The sequence below is a fragment of the Symphalangus syndactylus genome, chromosome 2 (genome assembly GCF_028878055.3).
Source record: "Symphalangus syndactylus isolate Jambi chromosome 2, NHGRI_mSymSyn1-v2.1_pri, whole genome shotgun sequence".
Classification (NCBI taxonomy): Eukaryota; Metazoa; Chordata; class Mammalia; order Primates; family Hylobatidae; genus Symphalangus; species Symphalangus syndactylus.
The window spans coordinates 107876150-107895197 of NC_072424.2; the positions used below are offsets into that span (position 1 = coordinate 107876150).

A 19048-nucleotide genomic window follows, 5' to 3' on the forward strand; every position below is an offset into this window, starting at 1 on the left:
AGCAACATAAATTATGTAAGAGTACATAGCTTCCATTCTGCTTCTCTTTTGGGATAGGTTATGTCAGATCCAGGCATGAGGAAATTTTTTAGGTCAAAGATTTTACTTTCTTATTCTATCTCTGTTCCCTCTTGGAAAGTGATCTTTTTCTTGGAGTTCAGAAAATAAGTAATTGTCATTGCATTCAGGCATAAGAAAACAAGGGAACTTTTTTCATAGCTCAAGTCTTCTATCTTTATTTTAACAAAGCTTATTTTAAAGGAATAGTATACTGTAGTAAAACCACAAAAGGGTAACTGCTGATTATCAGTGGATAATTGTGATCCTGAAAACTGAAATATACAGAAAATTTTGACTTTTTAGCTTTTGGACTCATGATGTTTCTCTCTCTATTTAAAAAATCAACTACTCATCAGAGCTTCTAGAAAAGCCACAATAATTGGAAATTTGCTTTATTTGGGAAATGCCAATTTTAAGTTATATGACTGTAGTGTATGGTTTTTAATAATAATTGATATAGCCATCTACAAACTATTTGTTGACCACAGTACTTTCTGGGATAGAATTTGTGCACTCAATATTATTTCCAATTTAGTAGGAAACAAATTTGGAAGTTCATGGAAGTTAATTTTAGCATGGTAAGCTAATTTTAACATGTTGTAATTACCGAGCATAGCTGCAGCATTATTTTTACATAGAAAACACAATTTTTATCAATACTTCAACTAATGTTCTTTCTCCAGTTATCAGTGATATTCTTACATTTGTTTTTACTATAGCTTCATCCTTCTACTTTCCATGGAATAAGAGACCCTGTTGCCATTTAATTGGTTTCTCTTGGAAAAAAAAATAATGACTCTCCCCCATTTTCAAAAGAGCAAGTATACTTCAGCAGTTGTAGCAAGTTGTCTTTAGCATGAACTAAGCCGGAGAGTTCAGATTCAAATGACATTTCGCATTTGCTCCTGGAAATGATCTTTCTTAAAAATAATATCTCCTCACAGGATGATCACTAATAAACAATAAATAATTTAAAAATAGCAGTAAAAATAGAAAACATGTATTTATTTCATGCTTACTGTGTTAGTGTCATTGTGTTAATTATTACATTTTCAAGTGGAGACTCAATTAGTGCCTTTGTAATTAAAACTATAGAACTCCTTTTATATTTGTTGGGATATTTTGTTTCAAATGTATTTACCCTGTTATTAAAACTTAACAGAAGTATGCTCTGGATTTTTAAGAAACTCACGTATATTTGTAACGGTAACAGCATGTATGAAACAATAGCATATCATAAACACAGAATACTATAAAGCACTAAAGTGTGTAGGCCAGATAGCGTATTCTGGATAGAAGAAATTGCAAAATGGGGCTTATTGTGAACCCTGAGAATGGAATACGTTCGGGTGAAAAATTTTAAGTACTTGAAGCTTAAGAAAAGTAGTTCCTTTTTTTTTTTTTTAAAAAAAGAGCCTGTTTTTGCCCCTGACATAAAGAGAAAAGCTCTGAATTAAGACTGTAATGGATCTATTCCCTTTTGGAGCATCTCTGGCATGTTTAGTTTAGCATTAGGTTATTCCTGGTCAGAAAGAGGTGGAATCACTTCAGCTGGTGGACTTGACCTGATTAAGCCAGGAAAAGCTTCCTAGAATGGGGATTGATTCCCCCGAGCCAGTCTTTGCCTCCGTCCGAATCCCAGTGCTGAGTAGTATATAGTGATGTAGTTCAATGGTGTGGACTTTCAAAACGTCTTCTTTCTTTAAACAGAAGTCTTACCAAACTGTGTAAGTAAAATTCCACATGAATACATGTCCCAAATTGTAGTTGAATTATTCAGTAGCTACATTTTCCAGAATAGTTCATTTTATTATCCTTAGCTTTAAATCTTCTTCCTGAATAGGAAATGAAAATTGATAATGAGGAAAATGGGCATTTATAGGTATTATTAATTAATCGCCTTGTAGTAGAACTATATATCCTTTCTAACACTTGAGTAGCATCCTTTGGTTTAAAATGAAGAAAAGCAGTTGTTGAGATGTAGTTCTGAACCATTTTTTAAAAATGTTTCTCTTATGAAATATTGAAATGCCTGTTTTTCTCAGAGACCAACATGCCGATGATGTCAAAGAAGACTTTGAAGAGAGAACAGAAAGTGAAATGAGAACATCACATGAAGCCAGAGGTAGCCATAATAATTCTCATATTACCAATGTGTATTACTGCTGATATGAAACAACCAAAGCCTTAACTGGAATACAACAGTCACTTTTATGCTAAAAATGAATTTTATTTTTTATTTTTATTGTTTTATTTCAGGTTCAGGGATACATGTGTGAAGGTTTGTTACGTAGGTAAACCCTCGTGTCATGAGGGTTTGTTATACAGATTATTTCATCACCCACGAATTAAACCCAGTACCTGATAGTTACCTTTTCTGATCCTCTACTTCCTCCTGGCCTCCCCTGGCGAGTAGACTCCAGTGTCTGTCCTTTCCTTCTTCGAGTTCATAGGTTCTCATCATCTAGCTCCCGTGTATAAGTGAGAACATGCAGTACTTTTTTTTTTGTTCCTGCATTAGTTTGCCAAGAGTAATAGCCTCCAACTCCATCCATGTTCCCGCAGAAGATCTCGTTCTTTTTTATGGCTGCAAAAGATGAACTTTAAGTTTGGTTAACTAATAAGTTTGGTTAACTTACTCTTTTTTGCAGGCAGCAAAAGTTTATTGTTTAGTATCAATATAGTATGTATCATTTATGGTCTGTATTAACAGTCTCACATATTGGTACAGTATTGTACATAAAGTTTGGTAAGACATTCTCTTTGGACCTTGTCACACATTTTCTTTAGTATTGTTGATATCATTTGCTTCCTGTGTTTAAAACTCAATTCAGAATGTGTTTTGAAATCCAGATAGAATATTGTCTTAATCTAATATCACAAAATGAAAAAAAAATTCCTTGAGCAATGTTTTAAGTTGTATTGGAGGAAATAATTTATCCTGCATCTTTGTTAAAAATATATTGCTTTGGGAGGCCAAGGCAGGTGGATCACCTGAGGTCAGGAGTTTGAGACCAGCCTGGCCAACACGGCGAAACCCCATCTCTACTAAAAATACAAAAATTAGCCAGGTGTGGTGGCGCATGCCTGTAGTCCCAGCTACTCCGGAGGCTGAGGCAGGAGAATCACTTGAACCTGGGAGGCAGAGATTGCAGTGAACCGAGATCACACCATTGCACTCTAGTCTGAGCTACAGAGCGAGTGGTTTAATTAAGCAATGAAGTTGTAATAACTGTTAGTCATAGTATAGATTGTATTTATAATCAAATGTAACAATAATTATTCATTTTTTATAAGAAAATGTCAGTCTGATTATGATTTTGATTGTCCCTGGGGACTTTGCTTTTCATGTAAATAGTTTTGTTTAGATTACTATAAGATTTGAGAATGGCACCTGTTGGCTGTTTGCTTGCAGTGACCTATTTCATAAGTGATGCTTTGATTTCCATATCTGATTTTCCTAAAGCAATCATTTATGATTAATTTAAAAGTTACAGTCAGTGCTGTCTTCAGCACCCCTTATGGTGTTTGTGTAGGACGGTGTACAAAGCCTATAAATGGTCAGAGTTGGAATCTCTGCTCTGCCACCTGCTGCTGTGTGATCTTAGACATGTCATCACGTACCTCTGAGTGTTTCTGTTTCGTTATCTATCTATCCAGGAGGATGATGAGAGTATACCTCCCTCATAAGATTGTAATGAGGATGAAGTACAGTCACATTTGTAGCTTGCTTAGAACAGTGCCTGGCACATAGAAAGTGCTATGCAAGGATTCGATTATTTAAAATGTTTCTGATTATGGAAAAAGGCAGAAAAATATTTAATTTATGAAGGTTTTGGTATCGGGGCTATTTTGAATTCTTAGACAAAAGCTTTGGCCTTTCTTTGTGAACGGTGGTTTATAAGAGGAGGTAAGAGCATGGCATTCATTCAGGTCTCAGCTCTACCACTTCCTAGCTGTGTGGCTAGCTCTGGGCAAAGTACCTAACCTGTTTGTGCCTCAGTTTCATCTTGTGTAAAATGGATGTAGTAATAGTATCTATATCATTGGATTATTGTGAGAACTAAATGCATCAGTGGCTGGAGTATTCACTCTTATTAATAGTAGTAGTCTTGTGGAATAAGTATCTATTGTATGGAATTACCTGATCATTAAAAGTTCAGATAGATTGATAATAAAATCTTCTAGGCTTTAAACTTGTTGAGGGAGTAATAATTTGATAACATATTTAGTTTCTCAGCGATCTTTTTAACTCGGTGTTTATTTAACTTTCCATTTTATTTGCTGGGCCAATTTTCATAATTTCTTTCTGAAAATTGTTTGCGTAATGGAGAATTTCCAGTTTATTATCATATACTATGCATGGTATTCTCTTCTTTTTCTTGGTGGTTTTATGTCTTTCTAATTTTTTTCTTTCTGTTTTTCTTGATTTGAATTGCCTAAGTTTTTGTTTTATTATTCCTTTCAAGGAACCATTGCTAGGAGTCATATATAATTCTTAATTTTGTAATTTTTCAAGTCATTTATTTTTATTGTTTTGTTACCTGTAAAACCTGTAGTTCAATGTGCATGTTTTGCATATTGTCCTACTTTTTGTTACTGAAAGAGAGCTTCATAAAATAAGTTGTTTTGAGAATTATTGCACATATTTTTATAGGTGAGATTGGCCTATAATGTTCTCCTTTACTTTCTCATCCAGCTTTAGCCTCCTAAAATCAATATAATTTTTCTTCTTTTTCACGTTTCTGAAACATTTTGAATAAGATTGTAACATAAAATTTATCTATAGTGAAATCATGTTACGATTCCAGGCTTTCTTTTACCATCTTTCTTAGCCTTAGATTTCTTTTATCTTTTCAAAATGGTTTTTCAGGAACCATTTTGTATGAAAGAGATTTGGATAGCACTTTGTCCAGTACTGGATAGCACCATCCAGTAGTTTACTGGTTGTCTTCACCTAAAATCCCGGGAGCTTTGGTCCGAAACCAGGCCTTATAGTATCTGAAGACGTTTCTCATTGACACTGGGGACCTCTCAGAGCCTAGTCAGTGGGTTTCCTCCTGCCTCTCAGTTCTTAATAGAGCCCTGGCTGAGTGCCTTATATGGGGTTCCCGGGAAACAGACCCTGAGAGTGTTTTGTGTAAGAGGTTTGTTAGTGAGTATTCTTGGGAGCAACACCAGTGAGAGAGTGAAAGAAGCAGGATTGGGCAGACCAAGAAGCTGAGCTGTGATGTAGTTATAGCAGAGGCCTTAGCCCATCCCACAAGTTGTGCAGGTGGCCGTTCAGAGTTATCCCAGTTCAGGCAAGGGACCCAGGCTTTTGTATCTCTAAATTGACCAATCCTCGGATGGATGTTTGCTGGGAGGGGCACATGTCCTCGGGCAAGGAAGCTCCCTTTGGCTATGGGCAGTTGCGGGAGAGGGAGGCAGCTTTGAGCATCTGCATTCCACAGGGAGGAGAATGAAGCCCTGGTTCTGAAGGGCACAAATAATGGCCCACCACAGATGCACTATATTCAGCCAGATGTTTGGTCTGTTTTTCTTTGAGGGAAAATCAGACAAAACAAAAGAAACAAACCAAAATATCCCTTTTAACTATGTGAGATTAGGCCACCTAAATTCAGTCTACTCTCTTGGTTTTGAAAATGAACCTGGCTCTTAAATTCAGTCTTCTTTTGTGATGTTTTGCCTGGGAAGTCGTGAGCCTTTTTGATTTTTTGATTCAGTCTTCTTTAGATCGAGAAAGCTTCCTTAAGTCATAGTTTTGATGATTATTAATACTTCTGCTTCATTTGTATCTTTCTTGAAGATAATATCTATTCTTCTTGGGCTAGACCCAAGGAATGATATGAAAAATGCTTAACAGGGGCCGGGCGCGGTGGCTCACGCCTATAATCCCAACACTTTGGGAGGCCGAGGCAGGTGGATCACCTGAGGTCAGGAGTTTGAGACCAGCCTGACCAACATGGAGAAACCCAGTCTTTACTAAAAATACAAAATTAGCCGGGCGTGGTGGCTCATGGTTGTAATCTCAGCTACTCAGGAGGCTGAGGCAGGAGAATCACTTGAACCTGGGAGGCGGAGGTTGCAGTGAGCTGAGATTGCGCTATTGCACTCCAGCCTGGGCAACAAGAGTGAAACTCCATCTCAAAAAAAAAAAAAAAAAAAAAAAAAAAATACTCAACAGCTCATTTGGTAACCAACATGGCACAGGACAGTTAAACAGTTGTCTTAGTACTGGAGCAGGGTCCTGGAGGCTCCGTGCTGTAACAGAAGTTATGCTTAAATGCTGGATCTTGGGGACGTCCCACAAGGGACTGACTGCATGGTGGGGAGTAACTATTACCAACCAATATGGAAGTATTTTAATATTTTAACAACTTTGGCATTTTGTGATGTTGTCAACATGTTTTGCAAGTTGGAATAGCTCACTCAGTCTCTCGTTCTGTCGAATGTGCTATTTACTGCCTTTAACATGAATTTTAACAGCAGTGTCTCTTATGTTCCTGTGATTTCCTGCATTGGCTTGTTCTCTTTTCATAGCCTATTTTTGTTTTATAGAGTTTATTTCCCCTTGTGCATTGCTAACGTCATGAAACTCTTCTAGGTATAATTCAGTGCTCTTCTGATGTTTTCTGGAACTTTTTATCAGAGGCCTCATGGTAATTGTTTTCTGTTTGATCATTTTTGCGTCCCAAGAAGTTTTCCCAAGGTCTTTTGTGAAGAACACTAAACGCTTAATGTTCCCGTTTGAGTCCTGGCATAATTCCTCTTTCAAACCCGAGGCTGAAGGTCAGGCAGATGTGCTCCATTCCAGAGCCCTCTTGTGAACCTACAGGTACCCACCAGTGTTCATTCTCATTTCCACTCCTCCAGTGGCAGAAGCAGCCCTTTCAAACCTAGCCTGGCTGGGGTGGCCTAGGGGTGGGAGAGAATGCCCCTTGCAGTGTGGGTAGCATTTCTTCTAGAGGAGACTTGAGAAACCACCCTAAGTTGCTTTACAATGTCGAGAGGATTTAAGACTCCGTAGGTCCATGAGGCCTGTTTTGAGTCTAGGAGCAAATTGATTTAAAAGACACACACACACACACTCACCTCTTAAAAAAGGATATTTCCCTCCTCCCCCACCCATTTCTTCTGTTAATTCTGTTTAGTTCAGTAGAGTATGTGTAATTATGAGCTTTCGGGGACGATTCCTGCTATGCTGCTGAATTTGATCTTTGGGGACTTTAACTCAATACTTCCCTCCCTCCCTCCCTCACTCCTTATCTCTTTCCCTCCCTCCCTCCCTCTCTTTCTTTGCTTCTGTCTTCTCTACCTGAATAAGTAGCTCATTCCTACCATTATGGAAGGCCCATTAGTAAAGAATTGAATGGTTTGACCTTCAAATTTAAATTGTTGTATTCCTGGGAAAGTATGGTTTTGTTTTCCCTTCTGCAGCCACTGTCTCTCCTGGGTGCCTCATGTGAGAGAGCTGAATTCTATTTTATAACATGCCAGATTCTCACCTAAAAAGACAGGCTTGCTTTCTGCTTCCATAGCCATTGGTTTATTTTGATTATTAACCTTGAAGTGATCCTCAGTTATCTTTCATGCCTGAGTTAAGTGTCTTGCAAGTTAATTTTACCTATATTCCTTCATGCTGTCAATTCACTTATTTTACCCAAACACTTTTATTGTTCATCCTTTTATATTTGGTCACCAGTTAGTAACTCTTATTTTAAAAAATATTAACAGATGTATCCCATTTCTTCTGGTTTTATTCTTTCCTTTCATATTAAAAGCATATTTTATAGATTCGTGAAATGTTAGCCTAAGAGGGTTATTGAGTCATTTCCGTTTCTACTATTTCATGCCCAATATACTCCCAGTTATATGCGTTTCTTTCAACAGAGAAATATTATCTCCCATTTGCCAAATGCTTACTATATGCCAGATGCTGGGATAAGCATTTTAGAAATACCATGTCATCCTTACTACAATACTGTTAATTTGATTTAGCCAGGAATATTTAGAGCTGGTCAGTGGCAGAGTGGGGCTTTGAATCCAGGTTTATCAGACTCAAAAACTGACCCTCTTGACCACAACCCTGTATTTGGTATTAGGAGGCAGGCGATCGAGGATCACTTCTGGTGCTGCTGCTGCCTCACAGTGTGGCTTTGAGCTGTCAGGGCTGGGCCTCCGTTTCCTCACCTTAGGGATAGCTCCCTCAAAGCATTGTTTTGAAACTAAACTGAGACAAGGCATTTGAAGATTCTGGTTTCACTTTTGCCACTGGCCTAAAGGAACAGGAATGAGTCAGAGCAAGTGGTAAGCAGTAGCTGGTGCTGCGGCTTCTGGACTTAGCATTGTTCAGGCTTGGAGAAGCAGGGAGCAGATTGGGATCTGAGTTGGCAAGCGGCAAGGAGCATAATGTGTACCTCCTTTTGTCTGGCACTTGCCCTCCTGGGTCAGCCTACCACATGATGGTTCTGTTGGGCCCTAATGGGAACAGTCTGGTAGGAAACAGGTTCTTACCCTCCATGGTACTGGAGATGTTTCTTTCCACCAAAAGACCTCATATTTGGTTTAGGTAGTGTTCCCTATGTTGAAGATTTATTGTCTTGTTTCTCCTGAAACACCAGAGGATGTTTATTTCAGGATCGTCTTTATTCGAGAAGTTTTTTTTACAAAGGTATTTTCTCTGCATCACTTTCTTCTACCCTAAGCCAAATCAGGAATTTTAATACCTGTACTCAACCAGAAATGAGAGGCATGTGAGCAGATTTGATTTGCAGATTTCTACTTTGGATAATGACATTATTATTTATTAAACTTCATTTCGAAAAAGTGTAGGGACAGAGGGTAAGCTTCCCCTCTGCCTTCTCTGAAGGTTCACTGAGATGACTGACAATAGATTAATAGGAGAAAGAGGCATACAGAATATATTAATGTGCATAAACGTGGGAGTCCTGCAAATATGAGATTCAAGGCCAATGGTTGAAGCTTGTGACCCCTTTTCATAGAGGAAAGGAGAATAGGGGTGGGATTGGTATAGGCAGTTGTGAGGGGTAGTAATTCATTTTCAGGAGAAATGAATGAGCCCAAAGAACAATGTCCTGGGACAAAATTTCTCAGTTCTGCGGGAGGTTGCAGGAAGGTGAGGAGCAGAACTTCACTGTGAACAAATGTTGTCTTATTATGTAGATAATGTCTCTTGGGTAATCTCTTGGAGATGCCCTGAGAAGAATAGATGAAAAGTCTCTCTGGGCATGGTGATGACTTTTAGTGGTTAAATCTTTCTTGGCTATTTGATGAGACTTCTAAGTTGGCAATTGCATTTCTTTTGGAAAGAAGTTTTCTTAGTCAGGTAAGGAAATTCTAGAGAGAATTTCTGTCTGCACATGGGAAAGAAGGGATCAGAGAGACCAGGGCATGGGGGGAAGGTCAAAGGGAGACCTTGCTTCTGAGGCTTACTTCTGTGGTCTTTCAGTTTCCTTTAATTCGGAGCATTTAGCATGCCAAAGTGCCACATTTTGGGTCATTGTCCTCTGTAGCCTAACAAAAGTCTGCAAGTATATGCTGTATTTATATAGCCTTCGAGTTTCTGATACAGTACAGTGCTGAATAAATAATTGCTGAACGAAGAACTTTCATACAGCAAACAATAGAGGCAGGCCTTTATCACTAAGAATCAACATTAAAAAAAATCCCTCGTTTGCTGCTTTTTTAGAGGGATGAAATAATGAAGTCAAAGATCCACAAACTTATTTTTCTTACTATTACTCCCATCTATCATTTTCTTCTGATATTAACGAGACCCAGCAATTGATGTTGTTTTAATGATATATTAGTATTAATATAATAATAAAATATTAATATTTTAATATTAAATTGCTTTCCAAGTCACCAAAGTGAGACTTCCATTTTTTTGTTATTTTTTAGGAACATTAAGTAGTTTATTTAATACCAGCTGCTAGTTTATATAACTTTTATTATCCAAATAATACATGTTTATTATAGAACAATTAGCAAATACAGGGAAGCAAAATGGAGAAAATCAAAATTACATGTAATTTTATACCATTTTCTGAATGTGGGGACCTACTTTTTTAGACTGTTTCTATCTGAAATGTTGTACAAACTACTTTGTAACCTGCAGTTTGTGTTAAGTATTTATACTTCTTGCAACATAATATTAAATACTATCTCTGTGGATGGATGTAGCATCACTTAACAAACCAATCCCCTACTGTTGGGTTATCTAGGCTAGTTACTTTGTATTTCTGACTGTTAAAAATGTTTTTGCAGTAAACTTTAGTAGTGATTAGGATTAGGGGTGTGTGTGTGTGTAATATAAAACACATAAAAGTGGCTTACCTAAGGTAAAAGAGGCTTATTTCTCTTCCACATAAAGGAAGTACAGAGCTTGGTCCAGGATTTAAATGGTACTTAACAGTGTCAGGAAATCAGATTCCATTTATCTTGCTGCTCTGCCTTGCAGAGCACCTATTCCCAACACCATATCATGGTTAGAGGTGGTTGCTGGAAGGCTAGCCATTAAAGTACTATTCTACCCAGCAGGAAGGAGGAACATATTGGGGGAGTGGTGGTGGGTGTGCTCTCAGCTTTTAAGAGCACTTCCAAGTCCAATTAGCAGAACTCATAGGATATTGTAGATTCCACTTCTGCTTATGTCCATTAGTCATATGGCCACTTTTAGCTGGAAAGGAAGCTGGGAAATGTAGTCTTTGTCCGAGTACAGTTACATACATACCAGAGACCCTCCACTGTAACTGACTTTGAGATGATTGTTAGCGTTCGTGCTTCATTATTTTCTTAAGATGAACTTCTAAACTTGGAATTGTGGAGTCAGTAGATGATAACTCAGAAGGAATCTTTTCCAGGTGAAAGAAAAGACTTTTGCCCAAAGCTGCTTCCTTGGAGTGTTTTCTGGTTTCTTTAGCATACCAGTGCATGATGAAGATAAGAATGGGAGACATTCTTTTATCTCACTGAAAAGTGCCATCCATCCGATCTATCCAGAGAGCATCTGCTGACCCTGACGGAGGTGCACAGATGCAGAGTTGGTAGAGGCACCTCTTACTGGGGCTTTGCCAGTGAATGTTTGAAATTTGAGTATAAAAGAGATCCTAACAGTACATTCCTTATACCATGCAATATCTCATGGCATGTAGGGCCAGGGATATTGGTGGTGCTGTGTTCTAAGACTGGAAGCCACTTTTCAGCTGGTCCTGTCTGACTTGTAGGTAGATTTGGATCTTCAAATTTGGCACACAAAAATCTTTTTATCTTTTTTTCAACAAAACATTGGTCTTTATGCCTCTTATGCATGACTAGAGGTCTTTAGTGTCTGTCTCTTTCTCATACATATGTATAGGCCTCACTGAGAAAATTTTTTTAAAGAAAAGTAGTGAGTATTTGATTAAACATTAGACTGAATAATTTGTTCATAAACATAATGAATATTATTATTTTTCTCTGTAGTATACTGTGTGCATTTTAATGTACTGTCACTTTTCTTATCTTTTCCACTGTTGAGGATGACAGCTTTGGTTCTACAAATAAAATTTATCAGATTGTTGAATCAAGAATCAGGAAGGATGACCATTCCTTCCATATGGTAATTTTAGTTATTCGCTGTCAGCCTAAAATATTTTTACTCACTGTGGAAGCACACAACCCGAAACCAAGTGGGGCAAGTGAGAAAAGAGTTTGACCACATACCTTTGGTCAATTTTCATCACAGGAAACTTCAGAAATATAGAAAACTTCTTAAAAATTTTCTTTTCCATGCATGTCAATGGTTTGAGAGGAGAGTGGTACGAAATAGGGTCCTAGGCAAAGAGAGGTGGCTGAAATGTCTTTAGAACACGAGGCTCTGTTTCCCGAGGCATATTGTGCACATTTAAACCTACTCTTCCTTACTCTTGGCACTGAACCACCTACTGGAGCCAGAGTCTATTTGCATTTATTTTAGCCTATATCATAACATGTTAAAATAAAAACCTGGAGTCACTTTTCTTTGCAATTCAAGGAATGCAGTACAAATTTGCTCAAATGAAGCTGCTTTCTTTATTCCTTTTGGATTAAAATCATAGGAGGTGGCATGCTCTGTGGCTGGTAACATCAGTTAGCGAAGAAGACTCAGCAAAAGGAAGGAAAGTCTTAATGCGAAGGATGCAGAGTTGGTACTAGGATTGGAAGAGTATATATGTCTAGGCCTATTTATAGTTTTGTTGAAAAAAAGATAAAAAGATTTTTGTGTGCCAAATTTGAAGATCCAAATCTACCTACAAGTCAGACAGGACCAGCTGAAAAGTGGCTTCCAGTCTTAGAACACAGCACCACCAATATCCCTGGCCCTACATGCCATGAGATATTGCATGGTATAAGGAATGTACTGTTAGGATCTCTTTTATACTCAAATTTCAAACATTCACTGGCAAAGCCCCAGTAAGAGGTGCCTCTACCAACCCTGCACCTGTGCACCTCCCTCAGGGTCAGCAGATGCTCTCTGGATAGATCGGATGGATGGCACTTTTCAGTGAGATAAAAGAATGTCTCCCATTCTTATCTTCATCATGCACTGGTATGCTAAAGAAACCAGAAAACACTCCAAGGAAGCAGCTTTGGGCAAAAGTCTTTTCTCTCACCTGGAAAAGATTCCTTCTGAGTTATCATCTACTGACTCCACAATTCCAAGTTTAGAAGTTCATCTTAAGAAAACAATGAAGCACGAACGCTAACAATCATCTCAAAGTCAGTTACAGTGGAGGGTCTCTGGTATGTATGTGACTGTACTCAGACGAAGACTGCATTTCCCAGCTTCCTTTTCAGCTAAAAGAGTATATATGTCTAGGCTTAAAGACATGCAAAGGCAACCACAGACATAAGGGCTTTGGTGTTTTTAGTCATTTCCTTAGAATGGGTTAGTTATTTTTCTAAGGAATAATGTTCGGAACATTAGACATGAATTGTGAATAATACAGCTTTTAGCAGAAAATAAAATGGAAGAGTAGGTCTGCAGTGATAGAATGAATAATGCTGAGTGTTAATAGAACATAAACAGTAATAGGATAAAGACTGTGGCTTTGGAAAAGACTAATTATATGGCATGCACTCAGGATACAAATTATAAAGTCAGCCCTATTGTTTTACTGTAGTGTAGAATTGGAAATCTTACCATTTCATATAAAGCTGTCTTATAAAATATGTACAAATATTATATTTCAAATAATAGCTAAGCTCTTTAGAATACCTGAGATTAAAAAGATGTTTCTAAGTTAGTCCGTATTTTGCTACACAAAAATTCCTTAAACTCTGGGCAATTCAAAAAGAAAAAGAGAATAAAAACAGACTGTTTCTGGTTTATATATTTGGTTCATAATAGATATTCAGTAAACTGGGATGAGGACCCTGCACCTTTGAGGTTGATTGGATGAAATGTGGAAAGAGGGATAATGATGGCTTTTTAAAACATATTTGAAGATTTGAAATGTTTCATGTGGAGCAGACACTAGAATTTTTCTGTATGAGTGCAATGAGGTAGTACCAGGACCAGTGGGTGTCAACTCCAATAAAACAGATTTTTGACTCAGCATAGTGACTTTCTAGCATTCAGAGCAATTCAAATTTTGGATTAGGCTAGTTTAAGAAGAAACGTATTAGAAAACTATAACAGAACAATAAGAAATAAATTTTTTAAAAATTTACCACTTATAACAGCCTCAGGAAACATCTGATACATAGAAATAAATTTAACAAAAGATGTACAAGATCTCTACCTGAAAATGACAAAATATTAATGAGAGATATTAAAGAAGAGCCAAAGAAATTGAGGGATTTAGCTTCTTCATGGATTGGAAGACTCAATATTGTAAAGAAGTCATTTCTTAACCAAATTTATCTACTGGAAATTTGTCTAGTAGAAGTATATTTGATGGAAAGCCTAATCTAAATCTTAGCATTTTTTTAAAAAAAAAAGCTAATTGTAAAATTGAAAATGCAATTGCCATGGCAATCTTGAAGAAGACTTACATCACAGACATCAGTATACTTAAAAAGTGATAGTAATTAAAGCTGTGGATTGGGATAGAGAGACCAGTGGGACAAAATATGGAATCTGAAAGACATTGATATTTATGTTAAAACTAGCACTGCAGTACAGTGGGGAAAGGATGGTCTTTTCAGTAAATCATGGTTGGGCAATTAAAAATCTATGTGGAAAATTATGAATATTGATTCTTGCCTAATATATACACAAGACATAAATATCAGATGGATTGTAGATCTAAACATGAAACGTAGAGCATAAAGTGTTCAGAGTAAAGCAGAGAAAACTCTCTTTATGATCTTGGGATAAGCAAAGGTTCCTTTAACAGTCATATAAGACATTTACCATAAGAGAAAAAATTAATAAATTAAACATTTTACAGTTACTTCTGTTATTCAAAAAACCCTGTTAAGAAAGTAGAAAGGAAGGCACAGAGTGGGAGGAGATATTTGTAATACATATTTGCAACAAAGGACTTCTACGCAGAATATATATAGACAACATGTATAAATCAGTAAGAAAAAAGGAAGACAGCTCGATAGAAAAATGGACATAAAATATGAATAAGCCCTTTACAAAAGAGCATCTCTATGTGGACAATAAACATAGGGAAAGATTACCAACATCGTTAGTCATCGAGTGCAATTGTAATGTGATACCACTATACACCCACTAAATGGTTAAAAAGAAAAAGATAGACAATACTAAGCATTGGTGTGGAGGTGAAGCAATTGGAACTGTCGTATGCTATTGGTAGGCATTGTGCAGTTGTTTTGGAAAGCTGGCAGGATTTACCAGAGCTTAATGTACACAAATGCTGTGACCTCAAAGTTTCACTCTTTGGTATATGTGCAATGGAAATGCATACATATGTTCAAGAAATTGTTACCAGGAAAGGGTCCCAATCCAGACCCCAGGAGAGGATTCTTGGGTCTCGCGCAAGAAGGAATTTGGGGCAAGTCCAGAGAGTGAAGTGAGAATGCAAGTTTATTAGGAAAGGAAAGGAATAAAGAATGGCTACTCCAAATGGTTGCCCATTTTTGTGGTTATTTCTTGATGATATGCTAAACAAGGGGTGGATTATTCGTGCCTCCCTTTTTTAGACCGTATAGGGTAACTTCCTGATGTTGACGTGGCAATTGTAAACTGTCCTGGCGCTGGTGAGAGTGTAGCAGTGAGGACGACCAGAGGTCACTTGGTTTTGGTGGGTTTTGTCTGGCTTCTTTACTGCAGTCTGTTTTATCAGCAAGGTCTTTATGACCTGTATCTTGTCCCCATCTCCTAGCTCATCCTTTGACTTAGAATGCCTTAACCATCTGGGAATGCAGTGGTCTCAGACCCAGTAGGTCTCAGCCTCATTTTACCCAGCTCCTGCTCAAGATGGAGTTGCTCTGGTTCAAACGCCTCTGACAAAATAATCTGTACAAGAATGTTTGTAATAGCCCCAGAGTAAAAACAACTCAGATGCTCATTGTTCATGATCTCCAAATGAATTACAGAGTATTCACAACCACAAAAAACCATACGACAAAGAGAAGGTAACTTCTACTACTCACAACAATGTGGATGAATCTCAGAAACATGCGGTTTAGAGAAAGAAGGCAGATACCCAAGTTTCCGTTTTAGATACAATTCAAAAGAGGGTAAATGAATCTATGGTGTTAGTAGTCAAGGAAGTGGTCACCCTTGACAGGTGAGGTGTGATCGGAAGGGTGTGCTGGCCACGTTTTGTTTTCAGTCAGGGTGTTGGTTACATGGGTGTGTTCACTTTGTGAAAATTCAGTGAGCTTTACACTTAGTGATTTCTGCGTCTTTCTAGAGATCTTAGAGATACAAAAGCAAGGCTTTGTGATACAGTTGAGGTGTCCTTGTAACTGAGCTGGTGTGTGAGCGGAGAGGAAATGTAGGGGAGGTGCCTTTCTTCTAAGGTGCTTTGAATACAGAGTTTTCAGAAAAGGTTTCTGTTCTAAAGGACCATAAGGAGATGACGATTGACAGCTCTAAGTCAAGCGTTCAGAGGACAAAACTCCTTTGCTAGAGAATGGCTCTTTTAGGAAAGCAGCCATAAAACTAGGTTTGGGTTCAGAAGCTCTAACATAAATAGAATATTCAGTAGGGTTTTATTTTGTTTCAAGAGATAGGACCTTGTCTTGTTGCCCAGGCTACAGTAAGAATATTTAGTAGTTTTAATTTTGATCTGAACAAATAAAAAATTACAAAAGCATTTGCATTTCTGCTGTTTTATTTTTATTGCAATAATTTCATATCCCTGTCAAAAAATTAAATTGGCTATTTAAAAAATCAGTACGATTAGTAAATAAGAAGTTAAAAAACCAAACCAAGCCCTGAGACAAAAGGAGAGAGAAAGTACTCCAACTGTGAATACATGGTAAGCACAGGTGTTAGACTTGAGATGCAACTTGGCTGTTACCTTTACAACATCCAAAGCAGAAAGGGGAGCAAATAAACAACTTCCTAGAATAAGACTAACTTTCCTTCCCATTAAAACTTTGAGGCACGTTTCTTATCTGAAGCATTAAAGACACAACGTTGAACAACATAATGAAGCATGTCTTTAGCAATGAGTGCTGTAGCAAATAATATCAGTTGAATTTACAGGTTGTTTTTTATAGTGACCTTCAGTAAGGACAAAGAAGAGCCTATTCAACAGTATAATGCTGAAAGGAACCAATGCTTTAACAACTCCCACCCCCAGTCTCATTATCTGGGAGATGCGTGGCATTTGGGGCTTTCTTGCTGCTTTCAGAGAGTGATTTCCCATTTGTTTTCATTGACCAGGTGCCCGGGAAGAACCCACCGTCCAGCAGGCACAGCGTCGGTCAGCTGTCTTTCTGTCCTTTAAGTCCCCAATTCCATGTCTGCCCTTGCGCTGGGAGCAGCAAAGCAAACTTCTTCCAACTGTCGCTGGAATCCCTGCCAGTAAAGTTTCCAAATGGAGCACGGACGAGGTATATTTTATTTTCTTTGCCGCCAGACACCAGATACAGGATTACTGGCTTAAGAGGTGTGGAACATTGAGCGTAGGTAGCATTTAGTCTTTTTTTTTCTGAAAGAGAAGAAATTATTCTGAGAGAAATAACTAATGCATGTGGGTTAAATGTTTTGAACCTGTAGCATTTAGATTCTGACTGTGTTTTTTAACTGGGAATTTTGATATTGCTTTTGACAGGTGTCAGAATTTATACAGAGCTTACCTGGGTGTGAAGAACATGGAAAGGTATTTAAAGATGAAGTAAGTGTTCCACTAAATTGCAATATGTTACTTAATGGGATCAAAGCACTGAAATGCAGTGGATGGTGAAATGTGTGGAATTGGCAGAGTCAGAAAGAGATGGGGTGTGTCGAAATTGACAAATTGATGTATACTAACAGGCAGTATGAATCAGTTGTATAAAAATGTCTTTGTATAAGATGAGATGCATAAGAATGGTTGTGAGTACCATTTTATGATGCCCCACAGCAGTAACACTAGGCTCCTTATAAAAAGAAAACCCACAGAACTTAATAGCATGCATTTATATAGTTTATAGCACAGAAGAAGCCAAAGAAAGAAATAAGCAACATTTTATCTTTTTAATAAAGTGAAATTAGTTTCCATTATTTTATTTTCCAGCATCATTCTAACAATACCATGATTGACTCCATTTGAGGTTTATAATAAGTAATATTAGTATTATGTCTAAAAAAAATCTCTTAAGTCATATACATTCCTCAATAATGTTTATAATAAGATATTTATCACAGTCCACTTTTGGAAGATTATTTTATTAGTTGTTTTCAACTACCTCTCCAAAACTTCAATATAAGGGGTGATTAAGAATGATATCACTTACGGTGAGCACTAGAATAAAAAGGAATCTGGTTTCTAACTTTTAATTCTGTAAGCGTACAGCAGGAGACCCTTTTCAGTAGAGACCTTTAAAAATAAGCCACTTGCCTGTCATCTCCACCAAGCAAAGCAGTCAATTACCCCTCTGATTTTGGCTCTGTCTACTCCTGCCAGAAGGCAGAACGTGGACTGAGTAATCTCAGAAGGCTTTCTCCAACATCTGCTGTCTACAGTTACATGCATACACACCTTGTTTGCCCCTATGTGTAAAGCTCAACTGTTAAGGACAGCACACTTTCTGTTTCATTGGGGGAGTATAGACACAGCTAACAATCCAGCCACCAGTTGTCAGTGTTGTTATACTGTTAGGTATAATTTATGCGTTAGAGGAAAGCTTGTTAAAATGCACAAGGATCTGATTTCCAACATCCTTTTACTGATTTATGTTCTTATTGTGCAAATGTTTTATTTTCTCTCTGTTTGATCTTTAATTGGCAGTTATTCAGATTTTCTTTCCCTAAGTCCTAAGTGTCTTCACTGACACTCTCAATTCATTTTCTGTTTTTTCCTTTTTTTTAAAATCGAGATAGAGTCTTGCTCTTCTCGCCTGGGCTGGAGTGCTCACTGCAACCTCCACCTCCTGGCAGAGGCGATTCTCCTGCCTCAGCCACCTGAGTAGCTGGGATTACAGGTGCCCGCCACCACGCTTGGCTAATTTTTTTTGTATTTTTAGTAGAGACTTGGTTTCACCATGTTGGCCAGGCTGGTCTCGAACTCCTGACCTCAGGTGATCTGCCCGCCTCGGCCTCCCAGAGTGCTGAGATTACAGACATGAGCCACCGTGCCCAGCCTGAATTCATTCTGTATCACTGAGCGGACTTAGAGCCACATAGGGAGCTGTTGGTCTGTCTTGGAACGTGTCATGTAGCCATTACCTTTGAAAATAATAAAGCGTTTTTGAAAATAAATTTATAATGCATCTCTTTTATAACTTCTGGTTTTTTTTTTTTTGTCATACACACTAATAAAAAAAAGTATTTTTTATTTTGTCATTAGAAAAATGGAAAGTGTTAGATTTGAGT

General features: G+C 37.7%; 1 protein-coding gene across 17 annotated transcripts in view; it reads left to right on the forward strand.

The window, feature by feature from the left end:
* L3MBTL3 (L3MBTL histone methyl-lysine binding protein 3) overlaps window positions 1-19048 on the forward strand; it is a 129576-nt gene that overhangs the window by 106068 nt on the left and 4460 nt on the right. For all 17 annotated transcript variants that reach the window (XM_055263768.2, XM_055263803.2, XM_063621796.1 and 14 more), the window contains 3 exons: window positions 2106-2185; window positions 16916-17085; window positions 17307-17369. In XM_055263768.2, the coding sequence (XP_055119743.2) occupies window positions 2106-2185; window positions 16916-17085; window positions 17307-17369 (313 nt within the window). The remainder of the gene's footprint in view (window positions 1-2105; window positions 2186-16915; window positions 17086-17306; window positions 17370-19048) is intronic.